General features: G+C 46.1%; 2 protein-coding genes and 1 long non-coding RNA gene across 3 annotated transcripts in view; 1 reads left to right on the top strand and 2 right to left on the bottom strand.

Annotated features, from left to right (window-relative positions):
- The window catches only part of BBOX1 (gamma-butyrobetaine hydroxylase 1), an 80,597-nt gene extending 77,632 nt beyond the window's left edge, over window positions 1-2,965 (bottom strand). Inside the window, 1 exon segment of the mRNA XM_029583123.1 lies at window positions 2,826-2,965. The gene's annotated coding sequence lies outside the window, so the exon portion shown is untranslated.
- LOC115079502 overlaps window positions 2,957-21,897 on the top strand; it is an 80,800-nt gene continuing 61,859 nt past the window's right edge. Inside the window, exon 1 of the long non-coding RNA XR_003853299.1 lies at window positions 2,957-3,089. This is a non-coding gene — a long non-coding RNA (uncharacterized LOC115079502). The remainder of the gene's footprint in view (window positions 3,090-21,897) is intronic.
- FIBIN (fin bud initiation factor homolog) lies at window positions 12,891-15,337 on the bottom strand. Its single transcript, XM_029583124.1, has one exon. The coding sequence runs from the start codon at window positions 14,802-14,804 to the stop codon at window positions 14,181-14,183; it is 624 nt and encodes a 207-aa protein (XP_029438984.1). The 5' UTR covers window positions 14,805-15,337; the 3' UTR covers window positions 12,891-14,180.

The raw sequence follows: 21,897 nt of genomic DNA, 5'->3' as shown, positions 1-21,897 counted from the left end.
GAGGGGGCTACTAACATGGCCAGTGGTCTTCACTCTAAAGCATATGGGGTCCAGACTTAAAGATCTAAGTATGCACACTCTAGAGGAAAGGCGAGATATGGAGACATTCAATTATCTGAAAGATTTCCATGCACAGGAGGGGAGCCTTTTTCAATGAAAAGGAGGCTCTAGAATGAGAGGTCATGAAATGAGGTTGAAAGGAGGTAGACTCAGGAGTAATCTTAGGAAATATTTCTTTACAGAGAGGGTAGAATAAACTCCCACTGTAGGTGGTGGAGACAAAAACAGTATCCGAGTTCAAGAAGGCATGGGATCTCTAAGGAAGTCATGAGAATTATAACGCTACATTAATTTGTGACTTTTTCTGCTGTCATATTTCTCCATTTTTGTGTCTCCAGTGTTCCTCCACATCTCTTGCTGCCACAAGGACTTTCTTGCATGCCATGCCCAATGACCCACAGCACCTTTCGCCGTGCCGTCATGCCATGCAATTTGTGAGCGGTTAGCCACGTGTTTTCCACTTGTGCGCCCCACTTCCCTAGCACAGGGCTGAAAGGCCATGGATCTATAAGACGTCAATAGCTATGACGTTTCCAGTATCGCAAACATCTGAGATCACGTCAATGGGGACGAATCAGAAAGAGAGGATTCCCTTAAGTCCTTGTACCTCCTAATATACTTTCACCCCCTACCAGATTTATCTGGAAGTGTGAGTATTTCATCGCATTGGATTTTGTATGTGTGTGGGGAGGATTTTCCGTGTTTTTTTTCTGAATCACAGCAAATGCAGATACATTCATAACAGCAAAGAAATTCTTGTAAAATAAACACAGCATAACAATTTAAAATACATAACAGCAAAATCAACACCCATAAAGCAGACTGAATAAACAATGTACAACTAAATTTCCTTATAGCAGTGCTTCCCAATCCAAAGCAGACCTACATTATCAAAACAATTGTGTGGCTCACACCAACCTGCATGAAAGCTTGCAATGTGGACATGGCAAGAACTTGTATGGCCAAAATCAGAGCTAGGGAAGCACTGAAAGCCCCACCAGGGAGATAGGGACACACAGGAACCCACTGCAAATGCAGGATACAAACATTGACCAGTTCCCTCTAGATACAAGCACAGGCTAAGTCAATATGGTGTGGGCAGCTGGCTCAGTTAGTTACCTAGGCTGCCACACATGGCTACCAGAGCTCCTTCACTGCGGCTGCTCCCAACACTGAGTCACATCCAGTGCCCAATGCGTGCTCTCCCTGCCTCACTTAGCCTAGGGATAAGACAGACACCGGAAGATGAGAGGTGCTGTGTGTGCACCGCATGTGCCACACAACTAGACCCCAGTTATCCATGTCCTGCAAGCTGCCCATTAATTACAACACTCTAGGGCTTATGCTGTAAGTGGGGAGAAAAAAAAAAAAGAGGCATGCATGATTAATTGCACACAGAGCTCAGAAAGGAATCAGGTTGCTAGGAGGGGCTGAGAACAGAATCCAAATCCTGGCCTGGATCTGAGCATCAGGCAGTGGTGAATTTCCCATGGCACATCTGATCCGGTCTGAGGCACACCAGTTTGGAAATATTGCCTTATGTGGCCTATCTGCCATCATAGTCAATGTTTTTATGAAGTGGTAAAGGTGAAAGCTGTTGCTGGTAGGGAAAGCACTTGGTAGCTGTAGAGACTGATGATCTGTGATAACTTGCTTTTATTTATTGTTCATCCACTTTGTTTTGCAATAAAGGATGATCAGCATAGCATGGCTGCAAAACCCTTTTGTGCCATGCAGAGCTGTGGCTCTGAGTTACACAGAGAAAAGGAGCAAGTCCCCTGGTTTGTCTGTCTCTCTCTCTCTCTCTGCACCAGCCCTCCCTCCCCCAACTGGACTGCCACTTAATCTCAATCCCCCCCCCCCCCCCCCCCAGAGGCCAAGCCACCACTTAGAAGGAAAGACAGGTTGTCTCTCTGCCTGTCCCCACCCTCCCCAAGCTGGGCCACTTTTTTGTTTCACTTCCTTGTGTCCTGCACTGCTGCAGCTGCCACCAACTCCTATCAGCCCTGATGAGCTCAGAATAAACAAAGCGCTGTGGGGAAAGCACAGTGTGTGGCAGGCAGCACCTGGGAATAGGGAACGAGGAGGAAAGGAGGAGAGAGAGCACAAGAAAAATAGTAAGAGAAATGGAGTAGTGAGGAGGAGGGGGGAGAGAAATGGAGTAGTGGGGAGGGAATGGGGGAAGAGGGTGGCCAGAGGAAGATAGAATGGCAAGAGGAGAGATGGAGGGGGTGGTAGTGGGTGGGACGGAGGGGTGAGTGAATCTGGGGAAGGTGGGATGGGTGAGAAGAATGAAGGTTGAAAGAGGCCATGCTGCCATGGGAAGAAAGATACTGAAAGATCAGAAGGATGGAGAGGAAGAGAGCCACCATGAGATGGGGAGAGGAAGAAGCGAGAAAGGCAGGGAGGTGGGAAAATTAAGAAGAAAGAGTGAGAAAAGCCAGCAACAAGTTGGAGAGAAAGACATTTTAAAGAAACTTTTTTTTTTGTTTTTTAAATGATAGCTTTTAAATGGAAAATAGCGTTTTCTGCAGAACCCGAAAGCGCGCTGCCGGATCGAGCTCAGGAAGCAGGAGGGGAGGGAGCGCGGGCAGGTGACAGGCGGGAGCTTTCTGCAGCTGCTGAGCGGACCCCCCGGGCGGGCAGGAGGGGAGGGAGCGCGGGCAGGTGACAGGCGGGAGCTTTCTGCAGCTGCTGAGCGGACCCCATCCCCCACCCCCCGGGCGGGCAGGAGGAGCGGCCCCGGCTCGGTGGCTGCGCGTTACCTGGGACAGGCGAGCGGCGCGGCGGCGGCTGCTGGCGAGCGGAGCGGGTGCCTCCCGGCATCCGGCGCTGTTATTAATAGCGGGGGCGGGATGTGGGGGAAAGGTCAGCGCCCTGCCCCTCCTCTCCCTGCCGGAGCGGGCAGGCCCCGGCGGCAGGGACTCCATCTCCCAGGCCGGAGGGAGCCTCGCTGGGGGCCGAGCCGGAAGTGGGGGAAGGTCGGCGACGCGGCCTGGTGCCGCCACCGGAAGCTGCTTCTAGTACAGGTATTTCCACACACAAAGCCCCTTTCTGAGGGTAATGCAGGAAAGACAGGGGCTTGCAATAGTATTTAGTCCCCTAAAATGTGACTTACAGGTCATGCACAGGTTGTTCTATGCGCTAGAAGGACATTTTCAGACTCCCAATTCATTATCCAGTAATGGCTTCTATCCAGCCCCCCTTCCCATGCAGGTCAGTTATATGGCTGACTGGTGCACCACCTCTCCAGTCTCAACTCCTTCAAAGTGAACAATAAAAAAAACCCCAAAACAGCTCCTCATATTCAGCCCCCCTCCAAGCACGTCTGACCCCCCCATGTCTTATCCCCACACACATCTGGCCCCCCTCACACTCATTCCCCCTTCCCACACACAACTGGTCCCCTCACACTCATTCCCCCCATGTCTTATCCCCACACATGTCTGGCCTCCTCACACTCGTTCTCCCTTCCCACGCACACTGCTGGCCCACACACACTGGTTCCCCCTCCCCACTGCCTCACACTCATCCCCCCCCCCAGCACATGTGTGGCCCCCAGACACTCATTCCCCCCCCCCCCCCCAGCACATGTCTGGCCCCCTCACACTCATTCCCCCTCCCGACACTCTGGCACTCATTTCCCTGCCCGTGGTGCTGCAGAACACCTGCATATTGAAAGTACAGACTAAAGACTAATTTACACACAGGTTAAAATTAAGACATCCTTTATTATTATTATCATAAATTTATATTTCGCCTTTTGTGACTGATCAGCCAGTTCAAAGCGGATTACACTCAGGTACCAGGGGGGATTTCCCTGTCCCCAAAGGGTTTATAATCCAAGATCCTGATTTACTAAGGCTTTTTTTCCCCATTGTGTGTCTATGGGGAAAAAAGTGTAGCTTATGCCTGAGGTCATGGAGGGTGCCCAAGATGGCACAGGGAGCCTCAGGCAGCATTTGGACCCTGGTTCCTGTGCTTTAGCAGCCTGCTGCTTTCAGCACCGGCCTGCTGGAAAGTTAAAGAACACTCGAACCTGCACAAATTAACCCAGGCCTAAAATCCACAACAGAGGAAGAGAACAAGGAATAAGACTGAACAGGTGGATTAACATTAGTTTTGCTGCTTTCTGGAAGGGAAGGTGCAGAGACGCCTGTGCAGCCACATATAATAATAATGATAGTTTGGAGTTTTGCCTGGGCTGAACCATGTCCTTGTGAAACAGAAACAGATCAACCAACCACACGAAATAAAAACCCCCAACCAGATGTTTGGTTCGAGATGCAACTGGGAAGCTTCCCTAATGCTGCGTGAATATCCCCTTAATGTCCTTATTATGCATGTTCTGCACCCACTCCCTCTTCCACCTCTGGTAGAGGCACTGCAAGCCTTTGTTCACAGATCAAAGAGTTTTGGTTGTTTGCAAGTTTTGTTTCTGTTGATAAATTTCCCAGTTCATTTCCTGCTTTCCTGCTTAGTAACACTGCCAAAATCTGCCTTGGCCAACTAATAAATTAATTGAATTGCTTGTAAGCCTGTCATATATTTGGCATATTTTTCTGAAAACTGGGATTTTGCCAGATGGACAGAATTTGGTAGTATGACAATACAGGATCTGTAATGTAGACCAGCAGCCTCTGCTGCCTATTCACGAGGATGGAAATAGCCCAAACCAAATCTGATCTTTATAAGATTAAATGGAAAAGTAAATAAGTGTAAACATTAAATACAAAATCTGTTTTATAGTATTGCAACATTTTACCATCTGTATATTAAACATCTCTCTCTCTATAAAATGGTAGAGCATTTTGCATGGCTAGCTAGTGCCCCACCTGTTTGGGCTTGCTACACAAGGGTTTGTGATGTCATAAAGTCTCATTGACCCGTTAGTGATTGATCGATGAGATCCTCGTGGGATGGGTAGGATTGCTAACTTAACACTGGCTAGGACCACGTGCTTCCTGCAATTTTCTCGATTCCCTGGCTCCCAGCATACACAAACACACAAATCACAGATACATACAAACAGTTAAAGCACACGTGCAACATAAATATCTGCGTATAAACACTATTTCGTCGGATAAGTTATATCCAGCTAAGAAAAAGACAACATGGTCTATCTAATCTGCCCAGCAAGTTTCCTATGGTAGTAACTGCCGCTCTGTGCAGGTTACCCTCATGTTTCTGTTAAGGGTAGTAACCGCCGCTCCGTGCAGGTTACCCCCATGTTTCTGTTAAGGGTAGTAACTGCCGCTCCATGCAGGTTACCCCCAAGCCTTATATATTAACAAAGCAACATTTTTATTGGGTGAGGAGCCATCTTGAAAATTCAGACAATGCTGCTTGACGCGCTTTGCTTTTGGACTTGGCCATATCTAGTGAGCCAGATATTTCAGCGGCCCACTAGATCACCGGATAAGTCCTACTTATCCAGGTATCGAGCGCTGAACGCGCTTGAATATCAGGCCCCAGGAGTGGAAGGCTCAAGCCATAAAAAAAAGAGAATGGGGCAAGGAGCGCAGAAGTGCAGCACGCCAAACCAGAACTGTTTTGGTTCATGTTTATGACGTAAGGCAGTATAAAAATGTAAAATGTGATGCAATAGGGAGATCATTCTGCTGTGAAAGCAGAACACTTCTGTCCGTTAGCGATGTCTCTACGGTTTCTAGAATTTCATGGGGTCCCACCTTCTTTCTATGTCGCTGATAATAGTTGCCCCTTGTTGGCCCGGACGCTAAGTCCCTTCCTTCATCCCTCCTCTGCTTCAGAAAAGTAGCAATGATCGCGTTCGTTTTTCTAGCGCGGCCCTTGTGGTCTGCTGCAAAACTGATTTCACTCGCTGGAGTGCACCGGAGGCTTTCCTCCCCCTTTTGTCCTGCCAAGGTCAGCGAGGTCTTTGCTCACTACACAACCTCTGAGGTCAATGTTCAGAAACATTTTAGTAGGATAATTCAGAAGTTATCTGGATAAATTAATATTTGGGCACTTATTCAGCTGCAGTTTGGGCAGATAAGTCAGGAGCGCTCCAGGGGTGTAACCGGGAAGAGCTGAGTTAGCCGAAGTAAGTTATCCAGCTAACTCTGGTCAGCCTACACACCTGTCTTACGGGCCGGCTCTCCCGCGGGTTTTACTGCATCGGCCCGTTAGTTAGCCAGAAAAATGTATCCGCGCTGCTGAATTATATAGGCTACATAGCCGGATAAGTTTTTATCAAGCTAACTAGCTGAGCTGCGCAGCAACCGAATATGGATTTCAATGTGCCTGGTTGGGGAAATAGAGTTGAGGAGGGAGGGAGCTGATAAAGGGGAAAGGATCTGGTCCTGAAGGTGCATGGTGTGCAAGTGGTGTCATGAGACTGTTTGAGCCCTGGGCTGTTGTGTATATTTTTCTTCCGTGACGGTTTAAGCCCTTCTGGGTTGTTGGGCCATCTTATTACTGGAAAACTGAGATGCAGCTTCATTGGAGAAAGAAGATGGCGGCCAGGGTTTGCCATTTGAGGAATCCAAGCTGCAGACGTAGGAAAAGTTTGATCAGAAGGGGTTGGAAGCGTGTTTTCAGTTCAAGACTGTCGTTCATCGTGCTTTGGACCTTGCTTACTCATTGCGGTGGACCTTTTGGACTCTAACCAGGCATTTTCTATAGGTGTCTCGTCTGCCAGGTTTTTTTTTCCCCATTATGCTTTTTGGAGCTTGGCTGCATAAATAATTTCCAGCGTGTACATGTGAGGCAGAGTAGTGATTGAAGCGTGGGCAAGCATTTTTGGCTTCTTGTCCTTGGATTGCGCTGACACTGCTTCTCGAGCAGGCTCAATGTGAGTCCTCTCCTCAGCCCATTTCCATAGGGTGCTGATGCTACCAGAAATATGAATGTGAATGTCCAGAAAGAGATAATAAACCTTATGCATATTGTAATGAAGTAGATTATGCATTTCCTGTCTTGGCAGGGGGTTTGCATAAAATCTCTCTTTAAACGCACGTTATCACTCTGTTCATGCTCCTGAAAAGCCTTTTTTCCAGACTCAGGAGACCTTACAAGATTTTTTTTTTTCTTTTGTACTTCGACAGTTTTCTCCTCCTCTTTTGGGCTTCCAGCACAGTCAGAGCATTCTGGCATGCTGATGTCATGAAAAGTCCAAGAAAACACACTGGAAACCGGTCCAATATTGCAGAAGCAACCAAGAAAAAAGAACCGGTAAACACCACGGATTCTTAATTCTTTATTAAGCATCAGGTCAGGTGGCTGATGTCCTGAGCCTTTGCATGCTGGCTACCTTTTCCCTTGTTTTATACCTCTCCCTCCGTTCCACTGTACTGAGCTCAGTCTTTGCAGCCGTCAGTCCTCAGCTGGGGGCCACGCATCAGGGCTCCTGAGCACTTCATCCAGTCGCCGGTAGGCCTCCACAGCGCCTGCTGACTCGGGAGGCAGAGTCCTGGCCCAGCAATGGAACCAGGGACCCTGAGCATGGGCATGCGTTGGTGATACATTGAACATAAGGAGTGACCCAGATAGACGTGCACAGCATTTGTCACCGGGCTGGCCCCCTTACAATATATTTGCCTGCCTGTCCTCAGCAGCTGCCTACCATCACCTCCTTTCCTGTTTCTAAACGGATGAATCAGTCCCTGAGCAGTCAGGGTGACTGTGTTGAAGAAATGCACAATGGGCTTTATTCAAAAAAAGGATTTTTCCCACTCTGATGGAAAAATCATTATTGAGTGAAGCCCAAAACGCAAAATGAAAACAAACTACCTGAACATACCCACAGGGGTTTCGTAGTATGTCTTTGCAAATGTAAAATCCACATGCTTCTGTTTCTCAGATTTAAAGCATTATTTTGCTCATTCAGCAATAGTGCAATGGTTTGAGACCATGGGGCCTATGCACCAGTGCTCATGCTAAACGGATTTTAACTTGAATGTCACTAAAATAATATGCACGCTAAAATGCCCCTTAACAGGTCGCACATTAACAGTTCCTCCATGTTGTGTGCACGGTACTAGCATGCATGGTGATACAAAACCTGTACTGGCTCAGTGCTAAGTAGTGTGAGAACGGGAAGCAGTGTGAACGAGCTAAACTGAGCATGCTCAGTGCTCTTTTCCTCTTGGCTCCACCTCCTTCCTTCAAAAGTGTACAAAGGTAAGCCTGGCTAGGGCCACTGCTGGCCAGTGCAGAAGGAAGCAGGAGAGCTGCTGGGTCCCCAGGAGAGAAAGAAAGTTAACCATGGCGCGTCTGATGTCTTGTGAGCGGCTGGAGGGGAAAGGGGCAACGAGTGAAGAACTGAGGAGCTGGAAAAGGCACTGGAGTCTACAGAAGGTGCCGCGGAGGCTGCTGCACGACCACACACTGCCTGACCTTATTGTGCTTCTTGTAACCCTTAAGCAAGATTCTGGAATTTAATATTAAAAACTCAAAGGTGCTCTCTCATGACGAAACCCCCCCCCCCCCCCCCCCCACTCGAAGAGGCCCTGACGGTCAGGAAGCATAGTTGAGAATGAATTGTGGCAGATGCAACCAGCCTTGAAATCACTTACAGGACTGCCAAACGTATCAGAGATCCAGAATATCAAAAGGGGCATCTGTGAAAGGTCCTGCAAGATCCAGGCCTTTCGCTGAAAGATGGCTTAGCATCTACAGTTGGTGCTATCAGAGCACCGGGGAGACAAGCCAGGAGGACTGTGAGAGTGCGCCTCCCCAGCTTAGCTTTGGGGGGTAGCCAGGCAGGAGTCTGTGGGTGGGAATGGAGGGGCACCCTTGGGCGTCCTAGTTATTTAAAATTTGGCCAGGCTACAAAGGGGATCCTTGGGGTTGTGGTCCCCACAATTTAATTTTTTGCATGGCAGGTGGGAGGGGGATGATGACTGGCTAGATTGAGGAATGATTTGGCAGCCCACGTTTGGTGCTAAAAATCAGTCCTGGCTGCTTAGCTGTCTCCCCCAGACCTGTGCCTGCCCTTAGCCTCGTCCACTTTTGAGGCATTTAAATGTAGGTGTCTTGTGTACATGTCTTGTGCCTACATTTAGATCCTCAGCCCAGAAAAAAAAAGAGAAAAGTCACATCTTAGATTAAAATTTAAAAAGCCTTAAAGTTTTATGTTCTTAGACCTTTCGAATATCAGGCTGATAGTGGACAAAATGCTAAACTGGCAAGCTAAGTTTAGTGCAGAGGCTCCCGGGTCCTGGGTTATGAGCTGTGTTAGCTGTCTGTGGCATCAATGGCTTGAGAAAAGGGGGCAGATTTAAAAATCTGCCCATATGTAGTTATAGGTCGTGCCGATATTTCCCCAACACATAGGACGGTCCTTCCAGGGCCTCTGCCCTCAGTACTCAGCAACCACAGCCCCCCGACCACAGAACGCACTGGAAGAGTCTGCGTGAGGAGGTTACGAGAATTCCTTACGTTTCAGCAGGAGGCAGGTGAGCGAAAGAAGCAGCCACGGTGCAGAACCGCCCTCTCTGGGTTTTATACATTTCAAGGCAATCGTTTCCACATCCCACTTCGACCTCCTCTTCCATTGCTTTATCCATCTTTCTTTTTCATGTCACTGTTCTGTATTTTTTCCGTTTCTCTCTTTTATTAAATTCCCATTTACTCAGCTGCCTCCCTCTTTTCCATCCCATAGCTTTCATCTTCATTTCCCCCCTCACTGCTTCCATCTCCTCCGCCTTTCTCACTGTCTTTCCCTGGTACATTCTTCCTCTCTGCTTCCCCATACCTTCCTTCTTCCATTGCCTTCTTACCCGTTTCCCTACCTTTAACACTTCCACCCCTCCCCCTCTCATTCTCTCACCTCCTTCCTCCTTCCCACCCCGGGTCTCGTTATCCCTGTAATTGCCTCACCTCCTCCTCTTCTGCCTTTCTGCTTTCCTCCTGCTGAAAGAGTTCAGGGTATGAAAAAGAGCGAGAGAATGAGGGTTGTTTTGGGGATAGGCTCTTCCTTTCACCACCTTCTGCCTTACTTCAGGTCCTGGGAAACCCAGCCCTTAAATCATAAGCTAGGAGGGAGAGCAGATGGAGCTATGCGTGTTCTAAAGGAACAGTGTGCCATTGCCAGGTGACTTCCGATGGGAAGCAGTCAGTAAGAGCCGTGAGATGTCTCGTCCTATGATCCACAGGGATTGCCTTTCTGAAAAGTTAGTTGGGCTTTGTGTGATGTGAACGCACTGTAGGGACTTCATTACTTTTAACAGAGTGCAACATGTGACTAAGGAACTGAGCATAAGAATAGGAAACGTGGGTCATGCTGGGTGAGGCTTAGTTTTTGGGTCCTTGCCAGGTTCTTGTGGCCTGGTTTGGCCACTGTTGGAAACGGGATGCTGGGCTCGATGGACCCTTGGTCTGACCCAGTATGGCATGTTCTTATGTTCTTAAGGGTCCATGGAGCCCAGCATCCTGTCTGCAACAGAGGCCAGTCCAGATTACTGGGGATTACCAGGCAGATCCACACTCCCAGGGCTAAACAGCAGTTTTCCCACTGGCTAATAATCATTTGTGGACTTTTCTTCCAGGAACTTAATATCCAAATCTTATTCAAAGCCAACTGTGCTAGATGCCTTGACTACGTCCTCCAGCAACAATTTCTACAGCTTTATTGTGTGTTGGTTAGATACATACTTCCTCTAGTCTTTTGGAATCTGCTACCAGTTAGTTTCATGCACTGTCCCCTGGTACTAGTACTGTTTGATAAGGTAAATATCTGTATGTTTGTCTTGATGGGACTGTAAGCTCTGTTGAGAAGGGACCGTCTTCTATTTGTTGTTTATACATTGAAACGTACATCAAGTAATGCTTTAGAAATGTTAAGCAGCAGTAATAGCAATGTTCACTATTTATCTGTTCCACCCCCATCATATCCTCTTCTCAGTCATTTCTTCTCCAAGAAGATGCTCCAACTAATGCCTGATGGGGTTGCCAGCTGCCCGGTTTTGAACCGGACAGTCCGATTTTTCTGTTGACATATTCAGTGTCCGGTCAGAAGTACTGACCAGATACTAAAAATCTCGCTACTGCGGTAAACAGCTCCTTTCCCCTACGGCCCCGTTTACAGACGGGGAGGGAGCTAAGGCAGAATGAGCAGCTCGAGAGTGGAGTGGCAGCCCTGCTGTGTATCTCCTCTCCCTGTGTTGTGATTGGCTGCTGTGGGGAGTGGGGGTGGGACCTAGCCTGAGCTCACTCTCCTTAGCAGGTGCTCGGCGGCTCTTCCCCCACCTCCTCTCTCTATGATTGGCTGCTGTGGGGAGTGGGGGTGGGACCTCGCCTGAGCTCACTCTCCTTAGCAGGTGCTCAGCAGCTCTTCCCCCACCTCCTCTCTATGATTGGCTGCTGTGGGGGTGGGACCTCGCCTGAGCTCACTCTCCTTAGCAGGTGCTCAGCGGCTCTTCCCCCACCTCCTCTCTCTTCTGTGATTGGCTGCTGTGGGGAGTGGGGGTGGGACCTCGCCTGAGCTCACTCTCCTTAACAGGTGCTCAGCAGCTCTTTCCCCACCTCCTCTCTCTTCTGTGATTGGCTGCCGAGGGGAGAGGGGGTGGGAACACAGCTCAATCTCTTCCTCCTCTGGGCTGCTCTAGTAGCACTTCCTGCTTATCTCAAAAGTGCATCAGAGGAGAGAAAGAGGCACAGAGGAGGCAAAAAAGACAGGAGGGGGAGATAGAGAGGGAGCTGCACAAGCTGGATGAAAACACTAGAGGAGACACACGGAAGGAAGGGGTGAGAGAGGGAACATGGAATGAAGGAGGGAGAGAGGAGGACACAGAGGCTAGAGGGGCAGAAACACAGACGATGACACTGGGGGATGGAGGAGGGAGAGAGTTAATAGGGCACAGATGATGTTGGAGGAAGAGAAAGTAGGGGCACAGGCTGAGGATGGAAAGAGACAGATGGGCACTGAAAATGAGGAGAGAGAAGAGGTACAGGCTAGGAGGAGGCAGGAAAAGAGAAGAAGGGAGAGCACAGGAAATAGGAGGGAGAGAGATGAGGGGCAGCTGGAGGGAAAAGAGAGGAGACAGGAGCAGGGGGCCAAATCTATGCAAATTTATGCTAATATCAGAAAGTGATGGGCCATCATCCCAGTCCTCAAGTGTCCGGTCAGGGTCTGTGGAAAAATTGGTAATCCTAATGCCTGACCATCACCTGGCATCACATCGGCCTCATCTGTACAGGATTCCTGAGCTGGGAAAATGCCTGAAATTCTGGGCATATTTGTCCTGCTGTATTTTTCTTGTGCTTTCAGAAAAATATCTGGATCTGCTTTAGGAATGTTTGTCTCTGTCCTACGAAGGTTTTTCTCCTTTGAAGGATTTATTTTTTGCGTCCTTCTTCTGAATTTCCTGGAATCGAGGCCCATTAATCTTGTACATTACGTAAAAACTGAATTTTTTTTTTTTTTTATCAGTAAGAGATGTTGAAGATTCCTTTTGTAAATATCAGTGCAGTGCTGACATGGTGACTAGCTACCCATTAGTTTTATATGGAAAAATGTTTGTGTCTAGGTCAGTATTTTTGTGATGAGCTTGTAGCATGGGTTTCAAAAGCTGAACCGTGCATGCAAACCAGCAGTTCTCAGAGAATGTGCCACTGGCCAGCAGTTGTGCAGAGATCTATGCAGACTTAGACAATTTTAGTCAACGGTCCATATTCAGAGAGAGAAATTTAGCCACAAAGGGGACCTTTCTCTCTTTTATCTGTATTTTCTTGAGTTGACTGAACTGATGCGCTCATTTTATTAAGGCTCTAACCACTAGCACTGGTGGAAAAAGAAGAAGAAAAGTCTGAAAAGAAAAATAATTCAAGATTTAAACAAAACAGAAAAAAAAAGCCAAATGGAATTGAAAAAAAAACTGCTTTTGACTTCAGATATTTATTATTTAAAAAATAAGAGGACTCTCAGATAACTAGAACTGTACCTTACATATGACATGTGTGCACAGGGGCCATGTCTCCTTACCCATAAAATGATTGATTCTGCCCTCAGGACCTGTAGGAAAGGCACTGGAATACAGGCCGCCCGTCAGACAAGGTACAGTTAGCATAAATCATCTGGCAGAGACCTCCCTGCACTTTCCGCCATTGCCTGTGGCTGAAGCATTAGAAACATCACTCATGCTAGCAAGGGTACAGCAGCAGCAGCAGAAATCGAGTGTCCTGGCACAGGTCATTCCCTTCATCAGGTCGAGGCCCTTGTGGATCTGAGAGCTGATGTGGGTGGGCACTTAAATCCACCCCCCCACCCCAGAAACCCATGGAAAAAGGAATACTGCTGTTTGCTAATATATAATTCGTCTGTCAAGCAGATATAAAAATCACCGCTCTTAATGTAAATTAATTAAGCAAAATGTATAATCATGTTGCAGGAAAAATGAGAAATTAAGCTTTTACAAGAGATCCATACATGTGAATAAGTGAGAGAAAAAATGTGAAACTAAAATAATAAAAGATAACTTAAGTCTAATATAACTCTTTCTTGTGGAGACAGGCAAACAGGAGACCTAAAGTTTGGAGAATCCTCTGCCCCTAGCAATAGGATTGGGAGCAAAGATTCGAGATAGAACTTCTACAGCTTTTTAAATATGGGTCTCCTTTAATGTGCAACATCTCTACGATGTTAGATTGTGTATACGAACAAATGCAACATATATATATGTACAATTTACAAACAGCAGCCTTTAGAAGGCATGCAAGCTCCTGCCCAATAAATATAGCCCTGGAGAAGATATGGAAAGGGAAAGCGCGTCATCAGCTATAGATGGGTGCAAATCGCTATTGGTGACAGCAATATATTCAGCAAGGTGACAGGTTTGCAAGGATCCGAGAATCAAACCAAAATGTTGATCTGTTGCATGGAGATTTAAATACTGAAAAGAAACTTCTCTGCACGGGGCCTGACTGAAAGGGTGCTCTCTCTGCCTTCAAGCAGGCAGGACTTGCCGCGAAGTGCCATGGAGATATTTAGTTTTAGTTTGATCACTTTTAAGTTCAGGTCCCAGGTGCATGGTGAAGTTTTTTGCTTTCCTCTCCAGGAGCCCCAGGGGGAGCCCGGAGAGCCTCGCGTACAATCAATGTCTCCCCCCCCCCCCCCCCCCCCCCCCCCCTCCTGCGATCGGCTGTGCAGCAGCGGCTAGTTATGCCTTCAGGTACTCGTTCTTGAGCCGGCTCAGCCGGGTGCCGTGGCTGCGGATGGTCAGCGCCAGCAGCTCGTGCTTGTCCCGCAGGCCGAAGGAGAGGTCCAGCGTTTCCCTCAGCACCGCGCGCGTGTGCAGCATCATGTCCAGGAAGTCGTGGCCCAGGGTCTTCTCCTCCTCGTGCTGCTGCTCGCCGTCCTGGCTCTGCTTGAACTTCACCTCCAGCTCCGCCAGGGACTTGTCCGAGCCGGTGAAGGCCTCCCCGATCTGACCGGACTCCCGCCGCAGGTACTTGCCGTAGCTCTCCTCCCCGTCCAGGTCGTAGGAAATGCTCTTCACGATGCTCTCCAGCACGCGGTCCGCGTCCTCGATCTGGCGTTTGATGCTGACGAATTCGTCCCTCAGGGAGAGGGTCTGACTTTCTCCCAGGGGGCACTGCTTGTTATTGGTCACCTTGAACAGCATCTGGCATTTCTCGGGCTCGTCGTTTTCCTCGAAATCGCCATCCGGCACAAAGTAGTGGTGGAAGGTGCCGTTCGATATCTCCGGTTGCAGGGGACCTTCGTAGAAAGCTCGGCACAAACTGCACAAGGCTGCAAGCCACAGTAGCTGAAGTGGCTGCATCGCGGGTGGCTTGTCCGAAGAAAGGTCGCGGCGGCGAGCTAGGCGGAAAGCTTCCGGTCTTCGGAGACGTTCAGGAGCCCCGGGAAGACCTTAAGCGACGACCCCCGTGGTGCGCAGGCAGCAACTCCGCGGTGGCGCCTTCATCCGATCTTCAGATTCCAAATCTGCTTCATTTGAGATCTTGCAAGGGGCCGCCTAACGAACAATCCCGCGTCCCCAAGACCCCAAGCCGAGTCAGCAAAGGGGCGATCCCGCTGCAAAAGTCTTAATTGAGAAGCTCAGCGCCGCCGAGAGCCCAGGGTCCTCGCCCTCTCGCGCACAGACACGAGGAAGCAGCGCGCGCCGCTCTGTTCTCCTTCCCAGTCCTGCAGAGAGTGCAGCGGAGGAAGAGGAGCTCTGCAATCAGATAGCCTTGCCTGCCTGCCTCTGGTACTGCGAGCTGCTGCCCTGCTTCCACATCTGGGCTGGAAATCTAAAGCCCCTTTCTCCAGGCTAAGGATATCCTCTGGATCTGTCTGCTCTCAAATTACAGCATGGCCTCGTCACTTAAAAGCCTAAAACACACTCTTGGAAAGAATCTTTTTTTTTTTTTTTTTACTGGGTCTCTTATTAAAGCTGCAGCCTTTTTCTTTAGCTTCAAAAGTCCTGACAGCCTGTAGAAACCGAAAACAGCACATTTTAGGGATGAAAGCTGCACTTCAGTAACTGCATGCCAAGTTTTCTGCAGGCAGAAAGAGAGTGAATGGCTGCTGCGTGTGTAGGGGTTCCTAAGTCAAAATGCCACAATGGCATAGGTAAGGGCGTGTTGGAATTTCACCTTTTAGCGCACTGAGTTTGAATTGAAGTTCTGATTTTGAAGATTTGTCAGAAACAGAGGTCAGAGTGACATCATGGGGGGTCATACTCAAGTTGATTCCAAAAGGCACACATTCACGTACATTTCCATTCATCTACGACTCTCTTTGATCCAAAAATCACACCAGTCCTAAAATTTAAGGGTTAAGGCCTTCTTTGTGGAACCCTGTCAAACTCCCATATTTATGGTTTGTGTATTACCTTTTACTGAATGTGCATGTGCATTGTGGTAACATCTTGGAACCCAATTGCTTAGGAAAACCCCATACAATTCTATATAACTCAGTGACTGATAACTCAGTTGTTGGGAATTCTGTTTCGGACCCTTCACCAGATGTACAGTTTTCCAGAAAGGCGAGCCCAACCATAAAGAAAATACAGAAGAAACGAGATACTGTGGGTTTTGAAAATACTAAAATTGAAAAATTGAAAATAATCTATATCGCATTCCAGCAAAAGGCATGAGCTCTTAAGTTTTGGATTGCATGGAAATGTGGTCTCTGTGGGGAGTGTAAGTATGCGCTTGCATCTCATTACTGCGGTGCTGAGCGTATGAGGACTGCAGGGTTTCTATTGGAGGTTCTGCTTTCATTGGATCATAGACAGTTGTGGATAGAATGAAGGCTGGCAGTGCTACAGTACCCAACATTTCTCATCTTCAAGAATATTCTTGAGCATGGAGCAAAGTAACAAAACTGTGAGCGTGTGTGTGTAGAGGGGGGAGGGGGGTTATTTATGTCCATTTCCTGTGAATGGAATGCATCAATTCTGTTCATCTTTCCTGATGAAAAGGAGATTTTTTTTTCTCTCTCTCTGTTTGAAATTCCACAGAATGAATTTTATAAGTTGTTTGTTTAGCATAAATAGTATTGAACAGTAAAAGTTATGAAGTTAATACATTACTAGAGATTCAGGTATTTTTATACCTTTCGTGCTAAGACTATTTTAATGCTAGCAAATGATTTCCTAGAAAACGTAATGTTTTGCCTTAATATTGTTTAAAACCAGGAAGGACAATTTTATTACAGCTCTAGTGTAAATAAATTCACTTTGAAGGGTAGAAGGAATCCACATGCTTTAGCATGGCATAGGTGCTCACATTTTCATCAGCTAGAGATCAGATATAAATGTATAGGAGAACATTTTGAGTTTGAATGTTTGAAAATCAAAGGTACACTCGTAAATGATTTCCCTGCCCCAGTTCTGCTTTTGGGAATACCTCTCTGCAAACTCGTTTCACTGCAGATTTTACACGTACAAACTCCAGGGTAATTTTCAAAAAGCACATTTACGTTCTTATAACCATGTTTCAAAATTACCCCCATAAAGCATTCTTAAATAATAGAGTAGACCAAAATTACTAATTCCCATTCCCTGTATCTAGAGATTATGGATAAAACGTTGTCTTTTGATTGTTCTTCTCCCTTTGCTACCAATCACGATATGATCTTGAAGAGGAACAAGTTACTTAGCGTTCCTGTGTTTGAAATAGAACATAAGAAATTGCCATGCTGAGTCAGACCAAGGGGTCCATCAAGTCCAGCATCCTGTTTCCAACAGAGGCCAAACCAGGCCCCAAGAACCTGACAATTACCCAAACACTAAGAAGATCCCATGCTACTGATGCAATTAATAGCAGTGGCTATTCCCTAAGTAAACTTTGATTAATAGCCATTAATGGACTTCTCCTCCAAGAACTTATCCAAACCTTTTTTTAACCCAGCTACACTAACTGCACTAACCACATCCTCTGGCAACAAATTCCAGAGCTTTTTTGTGCGTTGAGTGAAAAATAATTTTCTCCAATTAGTCTTAAATGTGCTACTTGCTAACTTCATGGAATGCCCCCTAGTCCTTCTATTAGTCGAAAGTGTAAATAACCGATTCACATCTACTCGTTCAAGACCTCTCATGATCTTAAAGACCTCTATATATCCCCCCTCAGCCGTCTCTTCTCCAAGCTGAACAGTCCTAACCTCTTTAGTCTTTCCTCATAGGGGAGCTGTTCCATCCCCTTTATCATTTTGGTTGCCTTTCTCTGTACCTTCTCCATCACAACTATATCTTTTTTGAGATGCGGCGACCAGAATTGTACACAGTATTCAAGGTGTGGTCTCACCATGGAGCGATACAGAGGCATTATGACATTTTCCGTTTTATTCACCATTCCCTTCCTAATAATTCCTAACATTCTGTTTGCTATTTTGACTGCCGCAGCACACTGAGCCGACGATTTTAAAGTATTATCCACTATGATGCCTAGATCTTTTTCCTGGGTGGTAGCTCCTAATATGGGACCTAACATTGTGTAATTATAGCATAGGTTATTTTTCCCTATATGCAACACCTTGCACTTGTCCACATTAAATTTCATCTGCCATTTGGATGCCCAATCTTCCAGTCTTGCAAGGTCCTCCTGTAATGTATCAATTTGAATCAATGTTTCAAATTCTCTCTGCCTGTCTTATCGATGTTTTACACTTGACAATGCTTATGTTTTATCCTATTTTCTTCAGATGGAATCTTCTTCCAATTTTTGAAGGATTTTTTTTGGCTAAAATAGCCTCTTTCACCTCACCTAACCATGACGGTAATTGTTTTGCCTTCCTTCCATCTTTCTTAAAGCGTGGAATACATATGGACTGTGCCTCTAGGATTGTATTTTTTTTTTTTTTCAAAAGAATTTCTTAGCTTTCTATACAAGCCATTCTTCTGTATAAATTTAAAGGCAAACAAGGACCCAAAAAATTTAACATGAGCATAAAAATAAGACATTATTATTTCAATTTATAGGAAGTTGTAAGCAGATATCCTAATTATATATGCATCTCATTTAACTTGGGTGTCATTAATCTCATTCTTACATTTATTTATAAATTCTCTCAGATGTACCGGCTCATAATAAATGTATTTGTTATTCTTGTATGTAAACATACATTTACACGGATATTTAATCAATATTTGAATCCCCAATGTTTTTGCCTCTTGTGACATTTCTACAAATCTTTTCCTCCTCATTTGGGTATCCCTCATAAGATCTGGGTAGATCCATATCTTTTGATCATAAAACTTTTTCTCACGATTCTGAAGAAATACTTTCAAGATCATGTCTCTATCCATTTCATTTATGAAGGATACAAGTAATGTCCCCCTAAAATCTATTTGTTCTTCCGAGGGTGCCTCCAAATAGGCTGTTAACTCTGTTTCTATATTAACATCAGGTGTTTTGACTTCTTTTCTTTCTCCTACGTTTGGTATAAAATATATTCTTGAGAAAGTTGGTATTTTATCTGATGGAATCAAAAGGACATTAACCATGTATTTTTTAAGTAATTCTTTTGATGAGATTAATTTCATACTTGGAAAATTCACAATTCTTAAGTTTAAATATCTCATCCTATTCTCAATCCTTTCATAATTTCTCTTCATTACCTCATCAGATTTTATCAAGTTAACTTGTATATCTTTCATAGCTGATAATTGAACAGACATCTCATTCATTTTTATCTCATGAGTGTTAATTACAACATTTAAATCATTAACTTTGTTATTAGAAACATTTATAGATTTAGTTAATAATGTAATAGAATTTTCCATTGTCATTAGGGCCTTCCATATGGAGTCCAGTGTGATTACTTCTGGTTGTATTAGTTTTTCCAAAATGAGATTTGATGTCACCACTCCTTCCTGACAAACTTGTGAAATCTGTGGGATTTCTGTTGTCAGGTTCCCCTCACACCTATCCGATATTATATTTCCCCCACTAGTAACACTCCCAGGCTTCTCCTCTGCACTCATGAGACTGCATGATTCTCTCTGCTTCTCATGAGTTAAACCTTGGAAGTGACTCTGGGTTGGGTGTGAAGGCTTTTGAGGTGCTCCGGGGCTTAGAGACGTCTGCATGTCCAGAAGGGTAAGGTTTTGCTCCAACCCTAATCCTTCAACGGACCCAGCTCCCGGTGTTGATACTGCTATAGGTGAGAAAAAACCCTCAATCACTTGCTGAGAGGGGTGAGATTGCGCAGATACAGAGGGATCAACCCGCAATCGCCCCTTTCGCTTAGTATGTGGCATACTAAATAGTCAATTTAAGAGAGAGGGTTCTTACCACACAAACTTCCTTCTAGGAATCTCTTGGTCCTCCGGGAGGTATAGGAGAGATCCAGACCTGTTCACAGATATCAATATATTCTCCTTCGTCTACAGCCGTCGAAAGCAAGTCGCAAAATAAGTCGCGCGCCCCTTTGACGGCGCGCGGCTTCGACGTCGCGCCGGCGGACGCTCCGCGCCGCGGTAGGGGCGTTTTTGTAGGCAAAGAGTAGTCGCAGTGGATGACGTCAAGAAGGTGGAGCAGGGCAACGGGGCCGGAAACCTCACCCCAAGTAGGTCTTTTCTCCTCTCCCTCCTCAGTAACTACCGCGGCAGCGGCGTTTTTGTAGGCAAAGAGTAGTCGCAGTGGATGACGTCAAGAAGGTGGAGCAGGGCAACGGGGCCGGAAACCTCACCCCAAGTAGGTCTTTTCTCCTCTCCCTCCTCAGTAACTACCGCGGCAGCGGCGTTTTTGTAGGCAAAGAGTAGTCGCAGTGGATGACGTCAAGAAGGTGGAGCAGGGCAACGGGGCCGGAAACCTCACCCCAAGTAGGTCTTTTCTCCTCTCCCTCCTCAGTAACTACCGCGGCAGCGGCGTTTTTGTAGGCAAAGAGTAGTCGCAGTGGATGACGTCAAGAAGGTGGAGCAGGGCAACGGGGCCGGAAACCTCACCCCAAGTAGGTCTTTTCTCCTCTCCCTCCTCCAGGATTGTATTTTTAAACAATGTCCAATCTTGTTGAACACTTTTAACCTTTGGAGCTGCACCTTTCAGTTTTTTCTAACTATTTTCCTCATTTTATCAAAGTTTCTCTTTTGAAAGTTTAGTGTTAGAGCTGCAGATTTACTTATTGTCCCCCTTCCAGTTATTAGTTCAAATCTGATCATGTTATGATCGCTATTGCCAAGTGGCCCACCACCGTTACCTCTCTCTCCAAATCCTGCATTCCACTAAGAATTAAATCTAAAATAGCTCCCTCTCTTGTTGGTTCCTGAACCAATTGCTCCATGAAGCAGTCATTTATTACACCCAGGAACTTTACGTCTCTACCTAGTCCTGATGTCACATTTACCCAGTCAATATTGGGGTAATTGAAATCTCCCATTATTATTGCACTGCCAAATTGGTTAGCTTCCCTGATTTCTCTTAGCATTTCATCATCTGTCTGACCATTTTATCCAGGTGGACTGTAGTATACTCCTATCACTAAACTCTTACCCAATACACATGGGATTTCTACCCATATAGATTCTACTGAGCATTTACTCTCTTGTATGATCTTTATCCTGTTGGACTCTATACTCTCCTGGACATAAAGTGCCACACCCCCACCAAGTTGATCCTCCCTATCATTGCGATATAATTTGTACCCTGATATAGCACTGTCCCATTGGTTATCCTTCTTCCACCAAGTCTCTGTGATGCCAATTATGTCAATCTCATCATTTGCTGCTATACACTCTAACTCTCCCCATCTTACTTCTTAGACTTCTGGCATTGGCATAGAGACATTTCAAAGTGTGGTTTTTGTTTGTATTAGCAACCTGCTTTTCAGTTGTTTGGGATAATTCGGAAATCATTAGCTTTGGTGATTTTTTACATATAGGCAATATGGACTATGTTTGCTTTTAATGGAACCTCTCTGTTGGGATGCCCTAACCATTTAATCCTTGATAAACCAGGTTCAGTGAATAGAGGAGGCCAACGGTGGGAAACCAAGGACTGGAGAAATTGCACTGCCGGTTTTCTTGAGCAAGCCACAATACAGTCTATTGATTTTTGGTTCTCCAAAGAGCGGGGTGTCCCAGTTTTATCATTTCCTCCTTGTTCATCGATCTGTTAAGTTAAACAAGCTTTCGTGCTTAAGGGCTGATAAATGCAGAAATATTGGCAAAATGTTTATATTTATCCAGTGCAATTCTCCAGCCTTAATTTAAATGGCAATCACAGGACCAGACTGCAAATAGTAAAATGAGTTCGATGGTGCTCAGTTCTCAGGTCATGAATTTTTGATGGACTCAGTTTTAACTGTGGTGTAATCAACCATTTTTTAAAAGCAGTCCAGAGAAAGACAGTTGGGATGTCAGTCAGGGAATAGACCTTGCTGTAGGTCAGATATTTATTTCAGCTATTTATTGCATTGAATAGGTA

Source organism: Rhinatrema bivittatum, chromosome 17 (genome assembly GCF_901001135.1).
Source record: "Rhinatrema bivittatum chromosome 17, aRhiBiv1.1, whole genome shotgun sequence".
Taxonomy (NCBI): domain Eukaryota; kingdom Metazoa; phylum Chordata; class Amphibia; order Gymnophiona; family Rhinatrematidae; genus Rhinatrema; species Rhinatrema bivittatum.
Note: the sequence above shows the minus strand (reverse complement) of the source record. Positions and strands in the feature narration are given on the sequence as shown.